We start from the raw sequence: 27,689 nt of genomic DNA, 5'->3' as shown, positions 1-27,689 counted from the left end.
ACATGTCCCTTGCTCTTCAGGAATGTATTATGGATATGTTTGAATACATATCCAAGCTTCACGCGACGAAAAAAGTGGAAAAATGGTGGCTGTAGATCGCAAGTTCTGAACTCAAGGACGGTTTGGATAACCCTGGATGTCCCAAAACCATGTCTCCTGGTCTTCTGAAATATGTTATGGACAGAGTTGAATACATATCCATGCTTCGAGAGCCGAAAAAAGCTAGCTTTGTGGCTACAGATCCCAAGTTTTGAACTCAATGACTCAGGATATCCCAAAACCATCTGACCATGTCTCCAAATCTTCATGAATATGTTATGGATATGGTTGAATACATATACAAGCTTGAAGCGACGAAAAAAGCTCCCACGCTAACTGTAGATCGCAAGTTCCGGACTCAAGGACAGTTACAACATATCAAATTTACTGCGTAATATCGCTTAGAAAAATAAGGGCCTGAAAGGGTTAACCACTTCAAAAGTTATTCAATGAGAGGTTTCTAAGCCAAGATACTGTTTTTTTTTTTCATTCGTATATCATTAAGCTAACACGATGATACATTTATGCTAACGGAAGCCGAGAAAATTTTCAACCCGAATGTTTCCTAGGCCGGACCAAAAAATTGAACCCAGGCAACCTTCAGCATGCATGGTAGGCTCCAGGCCCCGAAAACGCCATTTGCTCGAAAAGGTCATTTGGCCAGACATAAGTGAATTTGGCCATGACTACTTGTTACCTGTAAATTTAAAAATTTAAAAATTTAAAAATTTAAAAAATTAGAAATTTAAAAATTTAAAAATTTCAAAATTTCAAAATTTCAAAATTTCAAAATTTCAAAATTTCAAAATTTCAAAATTTCAAAATTTCAAAATTTCAAAATTTCAAAATTTCAAAATTTCAAAATTTCAAAATTTCAAAATTTCAAAATTTCAAAATTTCAAAATTTCAAAATTTCAAAATTTCAAAATTTCAAATTTCAAAATTTCAAAATTTCAAAATTTCAAAATTTCAAAATTTCAAAATTTCAAAATTTCAAAATTTCAAAATTTCAAAATTTCAAAATTTCAAAATTTCAAAATTTCAAAATTTCAAAATTTCAAAATTTCAAAATTTCAAAATTTCAAAATTTCAAAATTTCAAAATTTCAAAATTTCAAAATTTCAAAATTTCAAAATTTCAAAATTTCAAAATTTCAAAATTTCAAAATTTCAAAATTTCAAAATTTCAAAATTTCAAAATTTCAAAATTTCAAAATTTCAAAATTTCAAAATTTCAAAATTTCAAAATTTCAAAATTTCAAAATTTCAAAATTTAAAAATTTTAAAATTTAAAAAAATAAAATTTTAAAAATTTTAAAATTTTAAAATTTTAAAATTTTAAAATTTAAAAATTGAAAAATTTAAAAATTTAAAAATTTAAAAATTTAAAAATTTAATTTAAAAATTTAAAAATTTAAAAATTTAATTTGAAAATTTAAAAATTTAAAATTTTAAAAAAATAAAAATTTAAAAATTCAAAAATTTAAAAATTTCAAAATTTAAAATTTAAAATTTAAAAATTTAAAATTTAAAATTTGAAAATTTAAAATTTAAAATTTAAAATTTAAAAATTCAAAAATTCAAAAATTTAAAGATTTAAAAATTGCAAATTTAAAATTTAAAAATTTAATTTTTAAAATTAAAAATTTAAAAATTTAAAAATTTAAAAATTTAAAGATTTAAAAATTTAAAGATTTAAAAATTTAAAAATTTAAAAATTTAAAAATTTAAAAATTTAAGAATTTAAAAATTTAAAAATTTAAAAGTTTAAGATTTAAAAATTTAAAAATTAAAAAATTTAAAAATTTAAAAATTTAAAATTTTTTTTTTTTTTTGTGGTTAAAATTCAGTTTTATTTTGTCATTATATGTACAGTTTTTACAATTGTAGTTCAGCGTTTTCAAATCAATTTAAATCTAATTGGAACATTAAAGCATCTACATCAATTCTATCGTTACACTCGTTAACAAAGACGATGTACTTCACAAACAAGCGGAGAATTTCCACTCGCGCAGCTCTTCCAATTCCTGGCAAAACAGGTCTCATGAGGTCCTCGAACGACAGTCGCCTCCAACCATTCGTGTAGCCGGCTAGCCTCTGCTGTAGGACCGTCCAGGCCGGGCCGACACGAGTGCAGCTACAGAACTTGTGCTGGAGCGTTTCAGGTACCTGTATGTCACAGTGTTGACAGTTCTCGTCCGCCACCCGTTGCATCACGTGCAGAAGCTTCCGATGTTCGATTTTCCCATTCACCAGCAGGTAAAGTTTGGACCGCTGCGATGAGGAAAGCTCTTTCATCCCAATATTTCGCCACGCGCGTGGCCAGTCAAGCGCTGGACTGTTTCGTTCCACCTTTGGCAGTTCGCTTTGCTGGACGAAGTGCCGGTGGATCAGATCGGCGGAAGGGTTTTGTTGGATATGGTGGGGAATTTGGGATAAATTTGATAGGATCGATTTTAGGTGCGGATCGATTGCGGGGCGGGGAATTGCGTGGAATAGAAGGGATTTATAATAAGGAATGGAGTCGATCTCTTTCAAGTGTCTGTTGGTGGCCAGACTACGGCTTTTGCATGCCAAAACATGCAAATTTAAACCGCCGTGCTCCTTCTTGCGTATCAACTGCATAATGGGAACGCGCGCAGCCATTCCTCTCCACAGGAATGTCCCCATCGTTGCTGTTATTTTCGCTGTGTGGACACCAAGCGGAGGCAGTACAGACGAAAGGTACCACAGTCTCGATGTGCCAAACGTGTTCAGCATAATAACCCTCTGGTGAAGAGTTAGTGTGCGCAAGGACTGCAGCCACATTTGCTGTGAAAACTTGCCCGCCAGCGCATCCCAGTTGAGTGTAGTCATCAGCCTAATCGAGTTGGCGAAGGTAACACCCAGAATCTTGACTACGTTAGCTGTTTGCAGCCACTGGGTACAAATTTCGTTACCTTCGAAAACGCCAACGTTCACTGCAACCGTCTTCCGCAGATTCAATTTTGCGCCGGCGGCAAGCCCAAAGCGACGAAATATTTCATTCATCGCTTCTATTTGCCACGATGACGTCACAACCACGCTAATATCGTCGGCGTAGGCAACGAGTAGATCATCCCCACACACTTGCTCAAGCCTACACACCAGTGGATGAAGATAGAGTACGAACAGATGCATGGACAACGGGTCGCCTTGCCGCACCGACCGTGTGATCTCAAACGATCGAGAGAGGTGCCCATTGATAAGCAGCCGGGATGTGGACCGACTGGCTATGTTCGAGAGAAGAGAGATGAGTTCCTCGTTGAACCCGAGCGACCGCATGGTTTCGAAGAGGAACGAGTGCCGCACCCGATCGAAGGCGTTCTCCAGATCGAAGCTGATGAGCTTACCGGCGCGACGGTGGTGACGGAGATTGGCGATCCGATCTTTCAGAGCGAGAGTGGCCTGGAAGATGTTTCGCTCTGCGTTTGAACATTTCTGTCCGTTGCTTAGGACGCGGTGGGCCTGCATAATTCGTTCCATCCTGTTTTTCAGGATGCGGAGAGCAATTTATAATCGCTGTTGAGCAGCGATATGGGCCGGTACGCTCGGGCTGTGTTGTCGCCTCCTTCTTCTTCACCAACACGATGACGCCCTCTACGAAGGCATGGGGAGATTTCCGTTGAGTGCTTCATTCATAAGCATGTTCAACTCACGGTGGATGACATCGAACATCCGGAGATAAAATTCTCGTGGGATCCCGTCGGCACCGGGGGATCGTTTGGGTGCGCTCGCCCTGATAGCAGACAGAATTTCTGCTGTTTGTATCTCCTCCATGCACGCTTCGTTTAGTGGGTCGTCCGGTGGGATAACACGTTCGCAAGCGAAATCGTCCCCGTTGTTGGCATTGCCGTCATTTTCTGCTGTTTCTTCTGAGTAGAGGCTCGAGAAAAAATCAAACAGATTTGCCTCGATCGCTTGAGGCTCGACGATGATTTCGTTTTCTCCAGTCTGTAACTGCGTGATCGTGGTTTTCTTCCGTCTTCTATCCCCCAATTGGAAGATTGACATTGGCTCCCCTGCCACGTGCGTCTCGTTGATGCGCATGAACATGTGGGAGAAATTACGCTGCAGTGCCAACATTTCTCCTTTCAGCCGGTTGATGGTGGTTATGGTTTGTGGCTGCAGATAGTAGCCGTCGTACGCTAGCCGTAGTTGCGCATAAAGGTGCTGGTGCGCGTCGTGGAATTCCTCGAAGACGGTTCGAGATTTCCACTTGAAAAGGACTTGATTTTTGGCTTAGCGTACGACAGCCACCATTCCATCCACGACCCGTAGTTTCTGCGCTGCCGGGTCCAATATTGCCACTTATATCGGAACTCAGCAACGTTTTCTTCGGTTAGAAGATGCGGTCGAAGAGCCCAGAAACCGCGCCCGGGCTCATGTCCCAGTGGAGGGAGACAGAGTCTGAGCGTTAGCGCTTTGTGGTCTGTAAAACAGCAAACGTGCGTGTAGGCGGACTGCAATTTGTCGCGAAGACCGCGGCTCACGTATATCCGATCGAGGCGAGATCGCGCGTTTCGACAGACATACGTAAAACCGGCATCACGTGGACATAGCTTCTCCCACACATCATATAGCTGCAGCTGCTGTACAGCGGTTTTAAGAGAAGGACTGGTGTTCGGGCTGGACGAATCGCACGCACGCAGCACGCAATTGAAATCGCCAGCTACGATGACGTTCTCGGTGTGGTGGCGGAGATAATAGGCAAGCGTGCCATTGAAGAACTCCTCTCTAGCAGCGCGCTGAGCAGTGCCGGAGGGAGCGTAGACGTGGCAGATCGTTGTGTCGTGCACTCGCAGCGAGGTTAGTCGGCTGCCCAGACTCTTCTCCACGTGAGTGACATGGATGTGCTCCTTCACCTCTATAGCTGTGCCTCTCCTTGTGTGGTTCACCTTCTCGAAAACGACAAAGTCAGGCAAGGAAAGCTGTTCGTTCTCGACTTCCTACAGACACACGATATCGAGGTTTTGGCTGCTTATGAAGGTTCGAAGTGCGTTCAGTTTTGTGGGGTTCGTGATCGTGCCGATGTTGATGGATGCGAGGTTGTAAGACGTGAGAGCCATTTATGGAAGAAAGTCCACATCCTGCTCGTCGTCACCGTCGTTGCATCGCTGTTTCTTGCCGGGCGGGCGTCCTCGGCTTCGGCTGCTTCTCGTCGATGTGGATGAATCGTCCGTGTCGTTGCCGGCGGTTCGGTCTTTCGCTCGCAACGCGTTTGCTGGCTTTTTGAATATGTCAACCAAGACCACTTCAGCGGTCTGTGGTTGTGTGCGCAACGACGACGACGTGCTGCGCGCGATTTGTGTTTGCAACGGGTTGGGAGACACCGTTCGTGCAATGGGCGCAGTCGGCTGGCTTGCAGTTGGGTTTATTGAGCCAGACGGTTCGGTCTGACTCGACGGCTGTGGCAGCTCGGGGAAAGCCTCTAGCGATGCTGGTGGTGGAGCGACAGAACGCTGACCGACCGGTTTGGCGCTCGGGGGTTTTGCACCGTTCGCCTTCTTCGGTGGTTGTCGTGGCCCAGTTTGCTTCGCCACGTTCGCATAGCTCTTCTGGACTAGCAGCTTTTTGTTCTGGACACACGATATGCCAGTATGCGCTTGCTCTTTGCAGTATTTACAAGAGATCTGTAAACAAGACCCTTGTAAACAATGTAGGCCTGATGTCCATCGATCGTTACCTACGAATCGATGTTTCGATGGACTAGCATTCGGGCCGACCAAATGCCGAGCGGTATCCCACCGAACTCGAACCCTTCTCCCCATGTTAGCTCTCGCAGCGAAAACACTTCACCGAACGCACTCAAGAATTCCACGATTTTTTCTTCGGGGACGTTTTCTGGCAGGTCGTGCACTTTAACCTCTACACATCCATCTTCCATGGTGATGCGAAGCTTGTACTTTTTTCCCGCGTGCTCCACTTCATGCTTCTCGTCATGTTCTTGCACTATTCGTTGTGCGAGCGCCAGGTTGTCAACCTTGACGAACGCACATTGTTCACCTCTGTGGCACTGTAGTCTCAACACTTCTTCTTTCTTCAGGCCGAGTACCGTGCGGCAAAAGCCGTGAACCTTTTCGAATGACGGCTTCACCGGGAAACTCGAATAGTCAATACGAAAAGTATTTTCTCGCCTCATCGCGGATCACTAAAACGCGCGACGCGGCACAGACGGAATCGAACTTTAACCACTGTAAACGATCACTTGACTTTCCAAGAGCGCAATCGGAAACACGTCTGCACGTCTCAGAAGCTGAGCGGTAACTGAAATTTAAAAATTTAAAAATTTAAAAATTTAAAAATTTAAAAATTTAAAAATTTAAAAATTTAAAAATTTAAAAATTTAAAAATTTAAAAATTTAAAAAATTTAAAAATTTAAAACTTACAAAATTTAAAATTTAAAATTTAAAATTTAAAAATTTAAAATTTAAAATTTAAAAATTTAAAATTAAAAATTTAAAAATTTAAAAATTCAAAAATTTAAAAATTTAAATTTAAATTTAAAAATTTAAAAATTTAAAAATTTAAAAAATTTAAGTTTTAACAATTTAAAAATTATAAAATTTATAAATTTAAAAAATTAAAAATTTAAAAATTAAAAAATTAAAAAATTTAAAAATTTAAAAACGTAAAAATTTACAATTTAAAAAATTAAAAGTTAAAAAATTAAAAAATTTAAAAAATTTAAAAATACAAAATTTTAAATATTTAAGAATTTAAAAATTTAAAGATTTAATAATTTAAAAATTCAAAAATCTCAAAATTTCAAAATTTTAAAAATTAAAAATTTTTAAATTCAAAAATTCTAAAATTCTAAAATTCAAAATTTAAAAATTTAAAAATTTAAAAATTTAAAAATTCAAAAATTTAAAAATTTAAATTTAAAGAATTTAAAAATTTAAAAATTTAAAAATTTAAAAATTTAAAAATTTAAAAATTTAAAAATTTAAAAATTCTAAAATTTAAAAATTTAAAAATTTAAAAATTTAAAAATTTAAAAATTTAAAAATTGCCGAGTGGTTGATGCTGCGGGTGAAATTGTGGCGACGGTGGCGGGTAGTTTGACAACGGAGATCTTCGCAGATTTTATAAGGAAGAAAGGCATCAAACCGCAATTCACAGCTCCGTACTCTTCTCAGCAGAATGGGGTACTCTAACGAAAGAACCGTTCCATCACCGAAATGGCAACCTGTATATTGCTGGACGCCGGTCTCGACAAGCGTTACGGGGGTGAAGCGGTGTTGACGGCAACATTACCTGCAGAATCGTTTGCCCTTTCAAATCTGTACCGCAAACACCATACGAGCTTTGGTGGGGCCGCAAAACTGACATGAGCCATCTGAAAGTGTTCGGATCCCAAGCCTACGTACATGTTCCGAATGTCAAACGCCACAAAATGGATGGGAAGGCGAAAAAGTTAGTGTTCGTCGGATATTCGCTCGAGCACAAGCGCTACCGTTTTCTGGACCCAGAAACGGATCTGATTACAATCAGCGGGGATGGAAAATTCCTGGAACTCGGAAATGGTACGCCTTCCGTTAAGATACCAGTAGTGACATCTGTTCCAAGTAAGCGAAAGGTAGAGGATAGTGAGATCAAGCTGATACCCTTTAAGGAGGAAAAAGAGCATCAAGGGAGCGATAATTCAGATGCTGATTAATACTTTGAAGCTGCAAATGAAGAAGATGATGCCACTGGAGACGTCCGGCGATCCAGCCGACAAACGCGTGGGAATATCTGCTTGCGCCACGGAAGAACCAGGAAGCTGTAAAGAACCCGAAATGGAATCAGGTCATGGACGATTAAATAAAGTTACACGAACAGTGTGGAACGTGGAATCACGTCGCTTTGCCACCTTCAAGAAAAGCAGTGGGTTCGAAATGGGTGTTCCGCCTAAAACGTAATGAGCACGGTGAGGTGGTGAAGCACAAAGCAAGAATCATGACTCAGGGATTTCCCTACGACCTGGCATTGACTTTGAGCAAACCTTTGCACCAGTTACTCGTGATGCCACACTTCGTACATTTCTGTCGGTAGCGGCCAAAGGGGTTTGATCGCACAGCACCTCGACGTTAAAACCGCCTATCTCTGCGGAACGCTGGAAAAGGAAGTGTATATGAAGCAGCCCGTTGGATATGAAGCTAAGGAACAGGAGGAGTTGGTGTGTCGGCTCAGACGCAGCATATACGGTCTGCGACAGTCGGCTAGGTGTTGGCATGGGAAGCTGAACGCGGCAGATTCAGATCCGTGTCTCTATGTGAAGCGAACCGCCACGATTACTATTTTCCTGTTAGTTTACGTGGATAACCTACTGATCGCGTCATCAGAAGAGGAAAAGATAGAACGCCATTTTTGTGGCATGGGGGTTGAGCACTTCGGCGATCGTTACGTAGTGCGCTTAGAAACTTACATCGACAACCTGATCAAAAGGTACGGTATGGTGGATGCAAAGCCAGCGAGATCCCCTATGGATGTAAGATACCTGAAGATAGAGGATTCAAGATGGATGACGTAACCAAATACCGGAGCCTCGTAGGGGATTGTAGTGATGTATAGAGCAGTGAAAGTATTAAACATAGCAGCCACTGGTTTATAATGAACGTCAAAAAAAGATTATTACAAATCAGTCATCCAACTAATTTTGAGGAAGACGGAAGCTAAAATAGAGGTCTATGAAATATCCGGTCACAACAGGGATCTTCTTTATCTGGGTGTTGTAGCAAGACCTGACAAGTACAGCAATTTTGGGGCGAAAGTTCTACTCGCCCACTGAAGCCGACTGGAGTGCAGCAAAACGCTTGCTGCGATATCTGAAGGGAACTCGAGGCTATGCAGTACAGCTAGGAGGAGATACGAAGCAGGATACTCCGATTATGATTGGGCGGGAGATGTAGGCACGTGAAGATCTATATCGAGATTCGTATTCCTGTACGCCGGTGGAGTTATTTCGTGGGCCAGCAGAAGACAATCAAGTGTCACGCTATCAACAATGGAGGCTGAATACGTGGCACTCGCCAAAAATTCGAAAATCCTGGAATGGAATTTTTAACGTATGTCATTTTGACCTTGTTCAATGTTTTCTAAATTATATGTTGGATTTGTTTTTTTTCTTTTCCTACCATATGCTGTTTTCCTTGATTTAAGTATTCAGTTTTGTCACTATTGTACTATTTTAAGAAACAACAAAATTTGAAAGGTTTTTGTTAGAAAATGATGAGTTTTCGATATAAAGCGAGATATTTCAACAATATCCTGCGTCATTTAATATAATGACCTGCTACCCAGGATCCATTGTGTACCGCAAGGGATGAGCGAAGCTATTATTTGTCTCCTAATAATCGGTGAAGAGCGTCACAGCGCAGGACCTACAAAGCATTACATTAACTACTTTGTGACAAATAATCCTTTTATACTGTAGTTAATAACAATCACTGTGCTAAAGGTTAACGGTTTGCATTGTGAACTATGTATCTTGATTGTATACTTACAAAGGTGACGGATTTTTTTTATTGTCTTGATGCTCTCGAGGGGTGTATCCGCATTTCACTATTGTCTCATATCTAGTGTGTGTGAGTTAGAAGTAACAAATATTTGTTTGTATCTATATTAAGCGAAAAAGTTGTTGAATAAATAACATAATAATCCATATTAACCTTTTTATAAAACATTTAACTATTGCAAGATGCAGCATGCGTCTGTCGTAGCCAAGCAAAAGCCGTCTTCCGATTTGCCTTTTACCAACGAAAACAAGCGCGGAACACCGAAGGATAATTCGCATGTTCACGCCTCAAATACATAACACTGAATGATCGTTTATTTTCACCGTTCGAATCATCTAGAATTCCTGTCAGCCTACTGAGATTGAATTTCAAATTTCTTCTCATTAGCTTCTTAGTATGCTGACATTTCAAATGCCAACTACGATTGAATTTCAAATTCGTTATCATTTTTTCTATTAATGTCATTTTTAAATATTTTAGTTTATTTCATTATTTTTATCATGAAATAAGAAATACGTTCCACTTTATCCATCAATGTAACCAACAAATGAAAATGCATTTTTCAGACTCACTTTATTCCCCACAGCGTCTACTGTAAATAGAAATGCGAATGCATGCTGTGGAGGTCCTTTAAAATAGGTACCAAATAGAAGGACCTATGCCTCTATGCGTTTTCCGACAACAAATGATTTACCTAAAGCTTGAAAAGTATTCAAAAGTGTTGATTGTCATTGGAACGGTCTTACGAAATTACAATGAAATGAGCGCTGTCACGGATCAACTTTATGTTATCCAAACTCTTGAGAGCTGCTCAGCTACCAAATGTGTCCTGTTTCCATCAGAAAATCGCAACTGTATCGAACGGTCACACTAATGGAGATGGATGGTTATTCATTTTCTTCCTACCCGTTCACTGGAAATCGAAACCCGGGGATGGAGCAGCGAAAACAAATTGATAGCAAGTAGTAATTTATTAGTAATTCATGACAAATAACAAAGACAGGACACGAAGAGTGATCTGCCGCTGTCATTTGAGAAGGAAAATGAAATATGGAACCTCGGTAGGCGAGACATTTCACGGAAACTTTGATCCATGCGCGCGCGCTCAGCAGACGAAAGATTTCCACCGGCGTCACTTTCGGCACGGATGAATAATTCATTCCACGAGCAAGAGGCAAGCACTTACGATATTGGTGTGTCTACAGGACAACCATTTCTACCTTCCAGGTGATTATCGAGCTAGGAAAAATATTTAATATAAATATTTCTCTCTTCTCTTCTTTCCAGGGGATTCGGCAAGCAAGGCTTTCAATGTCAAGGTAGGTGAAGTGCTCGACTCCTATTTCGAATCACGGTGTCTTTAGTGGAAAGGATTTATGTTGAAAACACCATTGCTAGCTATGGCTTACCAGATTGAGCTTTTTATTTCGTTGTCTGCACTAAAAGGCTTTATGAGATATTACTTTTATGAGCTTTATTTCACTTTTATTGACACATATTTTCACACGACGAAATTTTCCCTCGCATACACCGTGCCACAATGGAGCGCTCTACAGGTGCTGCGGTACTCGCAGTATGTGGTCGTCGACGGAAAAGGATAATCAGCGAGAAAATATCGGAATTATTAATAGACTCCACCCCGTCCTTTGTCGTCGCCCTTTGTCCCCCGTCGTTCGTTCCGAGTCCTGTGACAAATGTTGCTTCCGACTTCATATATAGGTACGTTGTTGTGCCCTGGTAGATGTTTGTGGGTACTGGCTGTGGTGGTGTTTTGCTGCGAGCTTTTAATAGAAAGCCTGGACTCGTGCACAACCCCCGGCTCATCATCATTGCGGAAGGCCATCTATGAATTGTGCAGAAAGATCAAAAGGAATGCCGGATCGTCGCTCATCTAAGGAAGCACGATTTACACTGATGGAATACTCATTAGGAAGCTGGGTGAAGGGCTGTCAGTCGGTGGAATTTTGTTGGCATGCTCCAAGAGCGCGGGAATGTGTTGCTTTTTGTTGGTTAGGCAAAAGTTAATTACGGCTTACTCGGTACTTAGAGGATCATTATCGTACAATCATATTTGATGAGAAGTTTATTGTTAAGATCTAGAACACTTCATCGGGTTGCTTGGGAAAAAGCGATTTTTGTCTGCATCATTTATTTCGCTATTGTTCGGAGAGGGACTAAATCATTCCAAGAAGGACGAATATATATCACATATTAGCGCTGTGCAAGCATGTAATGCGAATCCTCTATCTGAAAGCCAATCATTCCTATGCAAACAGCTATTATTCAAGACAATTTGGATCTCTGTGTCCTTCATGAAAAATGTGATTTTTAACGCAAATTTTAATAAAAACAATTTGTTTGTGTAGGTTGGCGTTGCTCTATGTGATACTGCTCGATAAAAGCCTTAAATTTTCAAGGTGTTGGAAAAATGCGAAATCGTTTTTATATTTTATTTGACCATGCATGACTCCTATAGTAGAACGAGTAAATCAGGATATTTTGCTGGAGTACTTGCAAACCGTGTAGGTTATCGATATTTAGCTGCAGTTGCTGTTTTCTGGTTTGTAAATATTCGGCAGCACTGGATGATGGTATTTTTTTTATTTCATTAACCTTACATTCTCGGAGAAGGAGAAAAGTAAACATTGAGCCACGAATATAAAATTCACCACATTATAAAGTACACATTCATACAGCAAATGATAAAAATTTGCCACGTGTTTAAATGGACCACTCACGTTCATGCAATAACGTACGAATTGAGTAGCCTATCACAGCGAGCAGTGTTTGGTTGAATACTAATTTTAATGGTTGGTGGCGGCATTGACTTTGAAGAATAACAATTTTTCGTTTTCAATACGAATGCCGGGATCACAAAATAATAATATATTTTAATCAAGGATGTTAACGATCATTCAGTAATTTGAGTTCGATCATTTAGTAGTTTGTCAATAACACATTCCAGAAGCTGAATTTCAAAATATGTTGTATGGTGGACTTCTAGTGCGAAGGTTTTTCTACAACTTTGCCTAATGGTTCGTTATTGGAATTCAACTAATACCGGAGTTAGAGCGCTAGTTTCAGTAGCTTAGACTAAATGATAACAAAATTCCAATCATTTAGTTTAAGTTACTGAAACTAGCGCTCTAACTCCGTTATTAGTTGAATTCTAAGAATGAACCATTAGGCAAAGTTGTAGAAAAACCTTCGCACTAGAAGTCCACCATACAACATATTTTGAAATTCAGCTTCTGGAATGTGTTATTGACAAACTACTAAATGATCGAACGCAAATTACTGAATGATCGTTAACATCCTTGATTTTAATTGATATTAAATCATTTATTTTTCATCCGATTTTCAATTTTTTCCAACTAATCGACTAGTAATTTTCGCAAGAATCGATTTCATAATCTGTCGTTTTTTTCAATGCTCATTTTCCGTGAAGCGTTACGGAGCCGAAATAATGTTTTTTTTTAAACCGTCGTTGGGAGTGACAATGGGTCAAATGTGTGTGATAATGGGTCACTATTTTAACTACTTAGAATGCTTGTAGAATAAATCGAATCTATCTGAGGGCAAGAAGACTAAAATATAAGAAACCCCTTTGAACGATTTTGCTTTACGACCTCCAGAGTGCCGGTGAGAGCGATGACCTATACTCATCCACCCGCAAGTCAGCGACGGGCTCAACTATCCGGTTCGGGCTCTGGATCAAGTTCCGTTTCTGTAGCACACCCGAAGAAGAAGTGCGTGCGGAGATAGTATTATTATTTGTATTTTATATTTTTATTACATAACAACAATTTGCTCTTGGCTCCGTAGAGTTTTTATAAACATCTGAGACTAATAAATAAACAAACTGAAAAGAAATGTCTTCTATTACATTTGTGTTGCAAAATCATGAAGTTTGATGTGTTGCAAGCTGGGTTTCAGAACCACTCAAAAAGTGACCACTTTCCTTAAGGCATCAGGTTCCCAGGGAACCTCCGGAAGTAACCAATGTGGTCAGATGTTCCGCAAATGTCTTCCATTATATTTGCGTTACAAAATCATGAAGTTCGGTGTGTCGCAAGCTGGATTTCAGAACCACTTACAAAGTGACCACTTCCCTGAAGGCTTCAGGTTCCCAGGGACCCTCCGGAAGTGTCTAATGTGCACAGATGCTCTTCAAATGTCTTCCATTATATTTGTGTTGCAAAATCATGAAGTTTGATGTGTCGCAAGGTGGGTTTCAGAACCACTCAAAAAGTGACCACTTCCCTTGGGGCATCAGGTTCCCAGGGAACCTTCGTACGTGGTCAACGTGGTCTGATGTTTTGCAAATGTCTTCTATTGAACTTGCGTTGCAAAATCATGAAGTTCGATGTGTCGCAAGCTGAGTTTCAGAATCAATCAAAAAGTGACCACTTCCCTGAGGGCTTCAGGTTCCCAGGGACCCTCCGGAAGTGTTCAATGTGCACAGATGCTCTTCAAATGTCTTCCATTATATTTGTGTTGCAAAATCATGAAGTTTGATGTGTCGCAAGGTGGGTGTCAGAACCACTCAAAAAGTGACCACTTCCCTTGGGGCATCAGGTTCCCAGGGAACTTGCGGAAGTGGGCAATGTGGTCAGATGTTCCGCAAATGTCTTCTTTTGTATTTGCGTTGCGAAATCATGAAGTTTGATGTGTCACAAGCTGGGTTTCAGAACAAATCAAAAAGTGACCACTTCCCTGGGGGAACCAGGTTCGCGGAACATCTGTAACCGGATTTTGGAGGTTCAAACGTGCAGTTACCATCCCCTTTATTGCATAATGATAAATAAAAACGATGACATCATTATTGAGAGCATTTACTACTAGTTATCTACGATTAAAAGAAAGCTGACCTATTTTTGGCCCAATTTAACCCAGGGGACCCCCTCGATAAAACCGTGTAATCACCAAATCACAAATAAATAGGGTTTAATGCATCTTCCCTCCAAATTTCATGCAAATCGGTCAAACAACAAACAAATCGTCCAGGTCTCGTGTCCGTAGAGAACTACCAGTCTAATGAGCGTTTTGTAGATTGTCAGTTTGGTACGGCGGCGAACTCTATTCGATCGGAGCGTCTTGCGGAGTCCATAGTATGTACGATTTCCAGCCACTATGCGTCTCCGAATTTCTCTGCTGGTATCAGTCTCTTCAGTCTGATGTAGGCTTCCTCCATCTTCTCAAAGTTACGTGCCATAATATCTATATCGTCGGCGAAGCCAAATAGCAAGACGGACTTATTGAAAACTGCGCCACTCGTGTTAATCCCTGCTCTTCGTATTACCCCTTCCAAAGCGATGTTGAATAGCAGACACGAAAGAACAGCACCTTGCCGTAATCCTCTGCGGGTTTCGAAGGGACTCGAGAATGCCCCTGAAACTCGAACTACGCACATCACCCGATCCATCGTCGCTTTGATCAACCGTGTTAGTTTATCCGGAGATCCGTGTTCGTGCATTAGCTGCCATAGCTGGTCCCGATCGATTGTATCATATGCGGCTTTGAAGTCGATGAACGTGTGGGCACGTTGTATTCGCGGCATTCCTGCAGTACTTGGCGAATGGCGAACACCAGGTCCGTGGTGGAGCGTTCGCCCATAAAACCCGCCTGGTACTGCCACACGAACTCCCTTGCAGTTGGTGCTAGTCGACGACATAAAATTTGGGAGAGTACCTTGTAGGAGGTGTTCAGCGTGTGATTGCGCAGTAGTTGCTACAATCCAGCTTATCGCCCTTTTTGTAGATGGGACGTACGACACCTTCCATCCACTCCTGCGGCAAAACTTCCTTCTCCCAAATCTTGGTAATGACCCAGTGCAGCCCTATAGCGAGTGCCTCACCACCGTGTTTAAATAGCTCTCCTGGTAGTTGGTCAGCCCCAGGGGCTTTGTTGTTCTTCAGCTGGCTAATCTCATCCTGGATTTCCTGGAAGTCAGACAAAAATGGCTGTTGCCAGGTTAGATTTCGGTCGATTTCTTTTATTTCTTTATTGAGGCTTCGCCGCCATGATCCTCTGGATCTGCCTCTGCTGCGATATCCCGCTGGGTTTCAGTCTAATGCTTGTTTACAGATTTCATTTCCGCCCCTACTTAAAGTGTGGCCGACCCAGCCCCACTTCCGATCTCGAATTTATGGTGCTATCGACCTCTGGTGACAACGACGATGGAGCTCGTTGTTTGAGATCCAGTTGTGAGGCCACCAGACCCGTATTATATATCGCAGGCATCTATTAATGAACACCTGCAGCCGTTGCATGTTCTCCGCTGATACACACCATGTTCTCTAGCGTATAACAGCACAGATTTCACGTTAGAGTTGTAAATGTTTTGCCTGTTTTTCCAGATATTTCTTAAACTAGCAAAGGCAGCCCTTGCTTTCTTGATCCGTGAGTCACCGTGTTTACATCTAACGATTTGGTTTTGTTGACGTTGATGACTAAACCTGCCGAAGAGGAGCGCTCGGCAAGGTCGTTGAGCTTACTCTGCACATCAGAGCGCCGTTGCGCGAGGAGTGCAACGGTATCAGCTAACTCGAAGACGTTCAGGTGCTCCATGGTTATAGGCTGCCATAGCAGCCCGCGGTTTGGTTCACGGTCAATCGCATCTACCATCGATTAAGATGAGGAACAGTAACGGTGATAGAATACATCCTTGCCTCACACCAGTTACGACCCGGATAGGGTCGGACAAGACCCCTTTGTTCAGCACTCTACACGAAAAGGCCTCGTACTGTGCCTCGATGAGGCCGATGATTTTCTCAGGAACCCCCTTGCGTCTCAGGGCGCCCCACATATTCTCGTGATTGAGACGGTCGAAAGCTTTTTCGTAGTCAATGAATACCAAGTAAAGGGCCTCTTGGAATTCGTTGACCTGCTCCAGAATGATTCGGAGCGTGACAATATGGTTCACACAGGATCTTCCGGCACGGAATCTGGCTTGCTGCCGCCGGAGAGTCGCATCGATCTTCTCCTGAATCCGGGCTAGGATAATTTTGCATAGAACTTTAAGAACGGTACACAGCAACATAATGCCTCGCCAGTTATCGCATACAGTCAGGTCACCCTTTTTGGGCACCTTCACTAAGATACCTTGCATCCAGTCGACCGGGAAAGTTGCGGTGTCCCAGATATTACGAAATAAACGATGCAGTAGTTGAGCGGATGTTATGGGGTCAGCTTTGAGCATCTCGGCTGATATGCGATCGACCCCTGGGGATTTATTCGATTTCATGCTTTGGATGGCTGTTTGAATCTCTAGCAGTGATGGAGCTTTGGTATTGACGCATGTTATACGTCGGATCCTATGCAGATCATGCCGAGGTGGTGATGGCCTTGAAAAAGTTGTTCGAAGTGCTCGAACCAGCGTTTCAGTTGGTCAGTTGGGTCGATCAATAACTGATCATTCGCGTCTTTCACAGGCATCGTTGCATTCATCTTCGCCCCGCTTAAGCGTCGTGAGATATCGTAGAGGAGGTGAATGTCCCCGGTTGCGGCGGCTCTCTCTCCTTCGTTGGCCAGAGAGTCTGCCCACGCTCGCTTGTCCCGTCGAATTGAGCGTTTTACTTCCTTCTCAAGAGCCGCGTATCGTTGACGGGCTAAGACTTTGGCTCCTCTGGTTTTCGATAGCTCTATCGCGGTTGGCTTCTCTTCGCTTCTCTATCTTCCTCCAGGTTTCATCGGTGATCCATTGTTTTCTCTGGGTGCGCAGTTCGCCCAAATTGTTCTCGCTGGTGGCGATGAAGGCATTATTGATGGCGGTCCATTGGTCACGCTGCCACCCTCCGGAATATCTACAGCACGCGTCTCCAGTTCTCCAACGAAGGACCGTTTCACCGTGGCATCTTCCAGTCGGCGTGTGTTGAATCGTCGTCCAACTCTTTCCTCCTGCCGACGAATCCGCGCCATGCGCAGGCGTATTTCGCCGATGAGGAATACGGCTTCAACTATTGTTCCATTGCAGATCATCCATCCTTGAAATATAAGCCTTACGGTTGATACCTTTTTTTCTGGTACGGCTACTCTTAGCCCTCGAGGAATCTTCTACGATACCCAGAAGAGGAATCGGTTAAACCCTCAGACTGCTGGTCTGACCAACGGCAATCAACGAGGTGGGCTCAAAAGGCCTCGTTTGGTCCTCGAGTACCAGGGTCGTTTTTCGAGGATGTGTCGGGGGGTTTTCGGACCTTGTTTAGTATGGATTGGGGGTTAGTTTTAGAACATTTAATTTACTCACTTGCAGTGTTTTACAGAAGCTCGTGTCGAACAAGAATGGTCGCAGTCGTCACTGCGGGGATGCGAGCTGCCGAGCGTTTAACGAGGGCAGCGGGGTGGTTCATGGGCGGGTACGGAGCAGGCAAAATGTTGGCGGGGAATGCGGCACGGTGCACAGCGAACAGGCGATGAAGACGTACAGCTTACCAGTATCGGGCGATCGAACAGCTTGGCGGCGGGGCTTTCAATGGCTTCGGCTTGATCGAGCAAACGTTCGGTGGCGTAACAGCGCTTGAGAATATACGGGAAAAATACAGGTTCCCGACGACCACGCCGGAGTGGCGTGGTGGCGCAAAAAGTAAGATGGCTTCGCTTTGCTGGTAGCGGACTCACGACGGTCAAACCGCGAGTGGTTGTTGCACACGTTAAAGCGGCGGGGTGGAACTAGGGTGGTCGGTATTGGTCATTTTTGACAAATACCGGTATTCGGTATTTGGTGGAGTCAATACCGGTAATACCGGTAAAATACCGGTTTTTGTGAAAATTTCAGGTATTAAATGAAAAACTTTTTATTTGGACTTTTGGATGTGAAACAATATTTGTTGAAAAACTTCGAATGATAAAATCATTGTTTCTTGAGCTAAGATAAGCGAAACTTAAGTAATTAATTGGTTTAGTAACTAACATACTGAGTGACTCATCTCCCAATCCGCATTAGATTTTGTTGACAATGTGGGCTTCGTGGCCGTGCGGATAGCGACGTTAAACGTCTTGACGCATGTGCTATGGAGTGTGGGTTCGATTCTCGCCCGGTAAAGAGAAAAATGTTCGAGATCGAAAAATTCTCCACTGGTCCACTGGGTATTATGTGTCCTGTCTGATGTCTCATGCTAGGTGTTAAGTGTTCAGTCTGTACGACCTCTGGTCGAAGACGATGTCCATGTCTTTAATTGTTGCCAACTACTGAGAATCCTTTTTTTGGTTCAACCGAAGTTGGACGAATGGTTCGAAAGCCGTCAAAAATCAGTGTGAAGTACTTTCCCTTAATCCTTTCAGAGGCATATTCTTCGTACCGTTCCTCAGGAATGGCCATTGTCTCAGTTTCAACGATGGCATCAGGAATGATTAGACGCTTCAATATATTGTCCGCTTTCTTAATCAAAGTAGCCAGTGTTGTGCTTAATCATAATCAAACGATCATGATTGCAATTTTCTTTTGAAAACTTTTCACGTGAAAACAGTAGGCGAGTTGTCGCCGGCGACAACTTCTCAAATTTTGTACTCAAACGATAATAAACACAGAATTTTCATTCAATCATTATTCTTCACTAATAATAGCTAATTGTCAACAGTCCCGTTATATCTTCTATTTGGCGTTACAGTTTCATGCTAGTAAGGAAAAATAGTTTAAAAGGTAACGGTAAATGCTTCAAATCAAGATACGATTTTCAAACGATTCTTAATCGCTGGCGAGTTTTAATCACTTGATAATTTAAAAGTAAAATCGCGGGTGAGTTTGATCATTCTCGATTTTTCGAAAATTTGATTTTTCCCAACGCTGAAAGTAGCTTTAGATGTCGTGAAGAAAATCGTTTCTGATCAATTTCTTTACGGCAGAATTATTCAAAAAAGCAAAAAGATCGTGCACAACTCACGGCAGAGTAGTTCCACAGCAGCTTGAACAGGTTCGAGGGCTTAAATTATTAACCCAACCGCCAAAAAATTATCATCGAAGTTTAATTCGGGTTAAAGCTTCAACTCATAGATCCGTTTGAGCATAGATAACATACTATTTGAGCTTTGGGGTCAGCCACTTATTCAAATTCTTTATCGAATTCAGAACGGACATATTTTCGCAGCAAATCGTGTTTTACGTTTTTCTGAGAAACACTACTATGGCTTAGTGACAAACTCTTGTAATAGGAAAAATAACATTAATAAATATTAAAAAAAATGCTAAGGCACGTACCTTTTTCACAATTTCATTTATTGCGAGAAAATTCTTGACGATGTTAGCAATGTTAGCACAGATGGCTAAGAGAATGAAGCAACAAGTATGATTAATGTCGATGATGATCGATTTTTGCTGTAGGTGAATTTCGTCGCTGATGCTTACTTAGGAAAGGTTCATCCATGCGCACATTCAATTGTTGTATTTTTTGCACGAAGAGTCTTTACCTAATGTAATTGTAACCTAATATCTCTCCCATCTATATGCTGAATTTTCTATTTATATGGAATAGATATGCGATTACATGCAGTTTAGCTGATAGGGGAACTGTACCGGTTTTGGCCATGTTCCTAATTTGGCCAATTCTGCGAATAACTCCAAAAATAAAGCAATTAGGGAGGGTTTCATTAGTTTCAACAAGAGATATATCCCTCACGATTCAACGCTTCTTTTAACTGATCGATTATTTTGGAAAAATATGTATTTTTCAGGGTTGGCCAAAATAGGCACTAAGTTGGCCAAAACCGGTACACTTCCCCTATATGTAGGTGGAAACTATTCGATATTTTTGATTCTGACAGCAAAATTTGAAATACCGAAAATACCGGTATTTTTCGTCTCTAAAACCGGTATTTTCGGTATCCAAAATTGGCCGGTAATACCGGTATTACCGGTTTCGGTACTACCGGTTAGACCACCCTAGGTGGAACTGACTCCAAGATGGCTTCGATTTGCTGGTGACGGACTCACGACGGTCAAACCGCGAGTGGTTGTGGCACCTGTTAGAGTGGCAGAGTGGAACTGACTCCAAGATGGCTTCGCTTCGGTGGTGGGGACGGTTGTGCGGCGGCAACTCCATGATAGAGGGAGGCACGAGAAGAACACAATACCGACTTACGTAGTTCACTATACCTCGGCGTGGTTGCGTTGGGTCCAAGGGTTCCGGATCCCGAAATCTCACCAAAAATCCACTTTAGTCCTTCTTGGGGGAATAACTCCCTACGGCTAGCAACTTATCGATGTGCCGAAATACAGCGATCATTCGAAATTCCGATTAGTTTTAATACTTTCGATCTTTCTCGTTCGGCGGTTGGGATATTTATTAAATATTTCTTTTTCGACTAATGATAGTAACATTCACTTCTACTCTTTCCTAACAGAGACGGCTTATTTATACACTCTGCGGCAAACGAACGTATCTGTAACACATAGAGAGGTTTCTTTAGAGACCACTACGAGAGCACTTTATTAACTTAACAAAAATACGAATTTACATTTATGAAAACTATGAACTACATGCAATTAATGGTTTATTGGATATCTTTTATCAAGCTTAAAGAACACTTAAATTACCAAATTTCGCTTAATGTTATTTTCTAGTCTACTATTTACAAATCGATTGAGACAAACGCGAACGCGGTGCGGCAACGGCCTCTTTCTCAAGACCGAACAAAGGTCACCAACGGTCAAGCTGGCACTGAATATAACGATCCAATCTAAATATGCTCTAACGCATATCGGCTATCTCGCGAACCGAGCCAGAGTCTTTTACACATACTATTCTGGGTTGACTGTGTCTCTATAAAACTGCTCGAATTTCGTCAATATGAAGCAACATGCTGTTACCCTATCGATAAAGTATAGGTAGCATCTACTAGTGTTCTATTACTTGTAGCTAACGATACGCTCCCACGGAGCTCTTCTACCGACCCGACTTCAGTGAGTAAGCGACATTTGACCTACGTAGATCTGCACGCGATGGGTTTATTTTATAGTGATGTACCATTTTGGTACGAAACGAACATCGTTCTGGGATACACGCCGAGAGGTACCGCTGATGGATGGGTTTTTTTTATTCCTTCCTTCCTAGTTATGATAGCCCTGCAGTTAGCCATCAAGCATAGAGATGTCGTAAAATCCCGATTAATCGATTAGTTACTAATCGATTACTCTTGATTCTTGTCGATTATTGAATCGATTAATCATTGTATAGTAATCGATTCAAAATTAATCGATTATCACAACGATGAATCGATTGATCGAAATAATCAATTAATTTTCGTCATCCTTATGATGTCGTAAAATTCTGATTAATCGATTAGTAACTAATCGATTACTCACGATTCATCTCGATTATTGAATCGATTAATCGTTGGGTAATAATCGATTCAAAATTAATCGATTATCACAACGATAAATCGATTAATCGAAGTAATCGATTAAATTGCGACATCTCTAATCAAGCAAGGAAGCCTAGTTAAGTCTCATCCGGTAAGTACGGGGGTTCTGTATTCGCTATAGGTCGTGGTCATGAGCTAATTCCTGTCTGTTTTGCTATTTGCAGGTTATTTCTCACGAACGGTAGGTTGAATGAGATCAATGACCCTAACAAAAGACTATTGTTATCTTCTGCACTTGCTTACGCTGGTTTGATTAAATTTGCTGGCCAAACGCCAATGTTTCTACCGGTAGAATCAACCAGTTCATATGATGAGGTCCCATGCTTTTCGACAAAAGTGCAGGACAAATATTGGACTGCCAGTTTGGCATTGTAATGATCACTAGCATTCGATTGTCGTGTATTGCGCTTATAGACTTTGTCCCCTACATTGAAGGGTTTCGCTGTCTTACGATGACGCAAATTATAATTGTAGCTTGATAAGACATGAGCCTTTTTCAAATTTTTTGAAACCAATTCGAACATTTTGGGTGAGTATTGCTTTATACGTGCTATCCGTGATTCTAGCGTCTGTTCTTCATCGTTTTGGAAACTATTGTAGTCCTCTCCATCAATGATGATCTCGTGCCCTTTCGCGATGAAAAATGGCGTGTAGCCAGTGGAGCCATGAATTGTAGAGTTTATCATCAGTTCAATTTGGGATAGTTTTGTATCCCAAGAGCGTTGATCGTTTCGAGCATATGATCGGATAGCCGTATTAATCGACCGGTTCTGCCTTTCTACTGGATTGGCTTGAGAGTGGTATCTGGACGTGAGCCAGTGCTTCACTCTGAAACTATCCAGTAGATTGGCGAACTCCTTAGAGGTGAATGTACTTGCGTTATCCGAAAGCACGATAGACGGAACGGAATTACGCAGAAACCAGTGATCCTGCAAAACTGCTTTCAAGGTGGATACGGAAATGCTTGGAAATGCGTGTAACTGTGTCCACTTGCTAAATAAGTAAGTCCATTATGACGAGAATGTACTGTTTTCCTGACCTAGTCCTAGGCAAAGGGCCAATGTAATCAAGGGCTATTATCTGCCAAGGCTGGTTGGAGACTCTCATATCACCCATCAATGGAACAGTGAGGGTATTAGAGGGTTTGATTTCCTTGCACACGGTGCATTTCTGTATGTATAGCCGAACATCCGTTGTGAGACGCGGCCAGTAGTATTTGTGACGAATTAGGCCAATAGTTTTGTCGATTCCGATGTGCATTGCCTCATCGTGGGAGGAAGATATTATGCGTTTCCTAGCGTCGGGTGAAGGAACGATTTTCCAATCGAACCTGTGATCAGTAGGTTCGTTGGAAAAAACAAATTTCAACAATTGACCGTTCTCGATCCGGAAATCTGGGTACTTTTCCGGGAATTCATTTACCTTCCGTTTCAAACTATTGTACCAAGTAGAATCCGAACGAATTGAAACTGTTGCGACGCTACGAGAAAGAGCATCTGGTACAACATTATCTTTTCCCCGACGGTGAAGGATGGTGAGATCGTACTGTTGTAAAGTTAAACTCCAGCGACTTAGTCGCGACGAAGTTTTCCACTTCGTCCGCATTATAAAAGTCAACGCAGACGAGTCGGTGACAACAGAAAAGTGGCTTCCCTCAACGTAACAACGAAAATGCCCGATAGAAAGAAGAGCGGCCAGTCCTTCTTTCTCCGTAGCATGGTAGTTACGTTCGGGGGTGGTCAGCTTCTTGGAAAAGTATTCCACCACTTGCTCGCGACCATCTATCTTCTGAGTCAAAACGCCAGCAATAGCCTGGTCACTCGCATCCGTGTGTATTATAAACTCATGATCAAAGTTTGCACTTGCAAGAATGGGGGTGGTAATGAGCTTTTCTTTTATAGCTTGAAAAGCTTCCTCCGCATCCTGAGTCCATTTCAAGTTCTTCGTATTTGACTTTAGAAGTTCCGAAAGGGGAGCGGTGATGCGACTGTAATCGGCGATAAAACGCCGATAATAATTCGCCATGCCGAGAAAACGGCGAAGCTTCGTGACGGTTGTGGGTCGCTCATATTCCACAATTGGCTTGATCTTCTCCGGATTAGTTTGTAACCCACGAGAAGACAAGATGTATCCCAGAAAGGGGATCTCCGGAACACAGAAATGGGATTTCTCCAATTTAATAGATAAATTGGCCTCCTTCAGACGTCTCGCAACCTCATTGAGCAGACGAATGTGCTCTTCAAACGTCTCTGTGACTATAACTATATCGTCCAAGTACACGAAAACGTTTGGTTCCAGCACACCCTGCCCCAACACTCGGTTCATCAACCGTGCTAGCGTTGCTGGACTGTTGATGAGACCGAATGGGAGCCGGGTGAACTGGAACATCCCCTTACCCTGGACGCTAAATGCACAATATTTTCGAGAGCCACGGGCCAAAGGAATCTGCAGAAAAGCTTCTGTCAAATCAATCGTACTCAAATAGCGGGCCCGTGGTAAACGACCAAGAATGCGTCCAGGATGAGGTAGGGGATAAGCGTCACGAATCGTCCGCTCATTGAGTTTCCGAGCGTCAAGGCATAATCGTATGTCCCCCGAGCTTTTCCGAATGGGAACTATATTTAGCGACCAATCGGAGTTAGACTCTTCGATAATTCCCCGAGCTAAGAGTCGATCTATCTCGGAAAAGAGACCGGCCTGAATTTTCGGAGAAATGGGGTACGGATACTGACGAACTGGTTTGGTATTTTGAAATTCCTCTCCGAGGATGATTTCATGTTCTACCAACGGTGTGGGGTCTAGCATCTCAGGAGAAGCTTCCTTGAAAGAATGCTTCGCCTGCTCCAATATTTTCTTTTGGGTCTCCCCCAGAGTCGTTTGTTCTTCTACTTCTTTATGATGAATTATACGAGAACAATAGAGGGCACAAGTGGAAACTGTTGCCCGAATTTTGTAAGCTCTCCAAAAATCGATTCCACAGATACAATCGGTGGTTAATCCTGGAACGTAAAGAGTTGGTATTACCCGAGTTTTACCCTGGAAAGAGTAGGGCACCATGACCTCCCCGGCTATTTCTAAGGAGTCACCACTGGCTGTAACCAATTCGACAGGCTCGGCGGGCTTTCGAAGTCGGATGTTCCTCAGTTGTTTGAAAAATGTGGAATTAAACATCGTTCGATGGCTTCCACTATCAAGAAGGGCGCACACTGGGACGTCAAAAATATACATGTCAACGTGTGGTCGGTCATCTTCGATACACTGTGACGCTAAAGTAATTTTATTAACCTGGGGATTCCGGTTTTCCGTCTCGTTTGTTTCCGAGCGAGCTTCGTAGTATTGGCCTATATCGGAGAGGAATTTTTCGGAATGGAATGACGAGAGCCCTGCGTCTTTAGGACTCCCCCGCGGAGTTTTTTGAACAATATGGACAATTTTTGTAACCAACCCCTGGGAATGCGCAAATTTGACAGAACAGCCGTCTCGTCAACGGACATTCTCTAGTATCATGGTCATCTCTGCAATTGAAGCATTCACCATGCGGTGGAGGACGGTAATTGCTTACCATCTTGATAAACGGATCACTGGCTCCGCGAGGTTCGCGCTTAGGCACTTGTGGTTCGGTATTTGGCTTTGTGTGCTCACCTGCTTTGGGCTCGATTTTATTTTGATTGTTATTGGGATTAACTTTTGAATATTTTTCATTTCTTTTAGGCTGGATTGATTTCCCTTGTTGCTGAAATTTATTGGAAAATACTCTTGTTTGTTGCAGGCTACCCTTTTCGCTACTAAGTGCACAAACTTCCTTTTTAGAATTGCCGAACACTCTGGCAAACGCCGATGAATCCGCTGCGTCCAGGTCATGACCCAGATTCACAAGTGTCTGTAGAGACGTAATTCGTTTACCGACTAGTAGTTTCCGGTAATCAAACCACAAGTTCATCTTTAGAACTTCCACTTTATCTAACTCTGACATGGACTGGCTCATGCTACGAAACATTTTTTCCATTTGCAAGTAATATTGCTGAAAGGTCTCGTTCGGCTGTTGACGGTACTGATAAATTTTCACCCTCAGTACTGCGTCTAAATCAGGGTGACGGAATGCCTTTTTTAATTCGAGAATTAAGTGATTCCAATCATCCAACCGACCGTGGCTTCTCATCGCTGTATACCAGCTGAGCGCCGGCCCATCAAATAAATGGATTGCAGAATCAAATAAGTCATCTGCGGATACGTGTTCAGAAAGAGCCATTTGGTTCACATTTTCTATAAACTCGTTCATGCCCAGTCCTTGATCATCTCCTCTGTATTTATGAATTTTCCATTGCGACACTGGTATCACTTTCCGCGGGTGGGCAACGGATGGACGTCGCTCGCCTGGGGAAATATTATGATATCCAGGTGGGAGAGTTATCCGAGTTTCTTGATCTGGTGGATATGATCGAGTGTACGTTACATTACGGGACTCCAACGATGGTGGGGCATCTGACCTTGACCACCGAGGATATTGGTGGTCCTCTGTCCGGTATCGAGAGCTACCTTCTCCGGAACTATATAACATCGGTTGATAAACTGACGTTGGTAAGGTTGCCGCCCCCTGACATTGTGCAGAAGGCATCGAAAATGTTACCATAGGCTCGGTTCGAACTGGTTCGCCTACGTGAGGTAGGCCCAGCGTGACGTCCAATAAAAATGGGTTGGTCGTGTTAAAATGATGCCCACCATCGGGGTTCTGTGAAACCGAAGTTTGCCACCCTCGCGATGTTTCCCGATCACTGGGAACTGGTGGCGGGGGAAAGGGTATACTTTGACTTAAAGAAGGTGTTACATACGTGGATGACCGACAGAAGCTTGGTGCACCCGTAATAGGGACACTGCGAATATTTCGATTCGATTTGCCGGTGGATACCACATTCTCAGCAAGAATGTCAGAAATATCAAGCTCGCTCGTCGTACCGGATTTACGAGTATGAAATTCAGACTTCAGCTCTCGAAGTTCCATGGTTAAATCTTTGAAAAGATCAGAAACTTCTTTCATAGCGCTAGTGAAATCTTGCTTTGTCACATATTTTGCTTGGTAACGCTTTGGCTTGGTACCGGTATACCGCGCCGAAAGAGGTTCAGAGCGGTCGCCCCTTGCTGCGTTTCATTCCCACTCGAGCTAGACGAATCCTCATCTGCGAAAAAACTATTCTCATTCCAGAAATGCTCTGAAAATAATGCTATTACTTCCTGATATGTCTCATTGCATTTCGTGACTAAATCGCCACTACAATGATTTTTGATCAAAGCTAATCGGTGCCCTAGATGAAGTAATCTTGCTTTGCAATGATTACTATTTTTATCTCTACTCTCTAGTATTCTCTTGATTTCCCGCAGTACCTTCAAACAATAATTGAGGTCCACTTCTGGATCATGATCAAACGCAAGAATGTGCTCATGACCTTCCCTCTCCTGTTTTAGGATTTCCCTCAATCGGCGTCGGCGTTTACATCTAGATTCATCATCGGCGATCGCGATATTTCGGAGAAGGAGCTCATAATCCAACTCCCCGGGTTCCAAATGGTCAACGCGTAACGAACGATACATGGAGCAGAACGACTCCCCGGAGAATCGCGGCATTTTGATTATAAACTCACCGTTTCTTTCGCGAATACTAAAACGTTTATATTTCGCGGACAAAATAAAACAAGTGATCTCTAGCTTAAGCTTTCGATAGAATCCGATGAACCTCAACTGTTTGTAATTCGGCGTTCTTACCAAATTATCTCAAGT

The 27,689-nt window shown here is 42.1% G+C and overlaps 1 protein-coding gene across 5 annotated transcripts in view; it reads left to right on the top strand.

The window, feature by feature from the left end:
* LOC134227452 (protein kinase C, brain isozyme-like) overlaps positions 1–27,689 on the top strand; it is a 242,618-nt gene that overhangs the window by 120,662 nt on the left and 94,267 nt on the right. For all 5 annotated transcript variants that reach the window (XM_062708954.1, XM_062708957.1, XM_062708953.1 and 2 more), the window contains exon 3: positions 10,848–10,879. In XM_062708954.1, coding sequence (XP_062564938.1) covers positions 10,848–10,879 — 32 coding nt within the window. The remainder of the gene's footprint in view (positions 1–10,847; positions 10,880–27,689) is intronic.

The sequence above is a fragment of the Armigeres subalbatus genome, chromosome 3, assembly GCF_024139115.2.
Source record: "Armigeres subalbatus isolate Guangzhou_Male chromosome 3, GZ_Asu_2, whole genome shotgun sequence".
Classification (NCBI taxonomy): domain Eukaryota; kingdom Metazoa; phylum Arthropoda; class Insecta; order Diptera; family Culicidae; genus Armigeres; species Armigeres subalbatus.
Note: the sequence above shows the minus strand (reverse complement) of the source record. Positions and strands in the feature narration are given on the sequence as shown.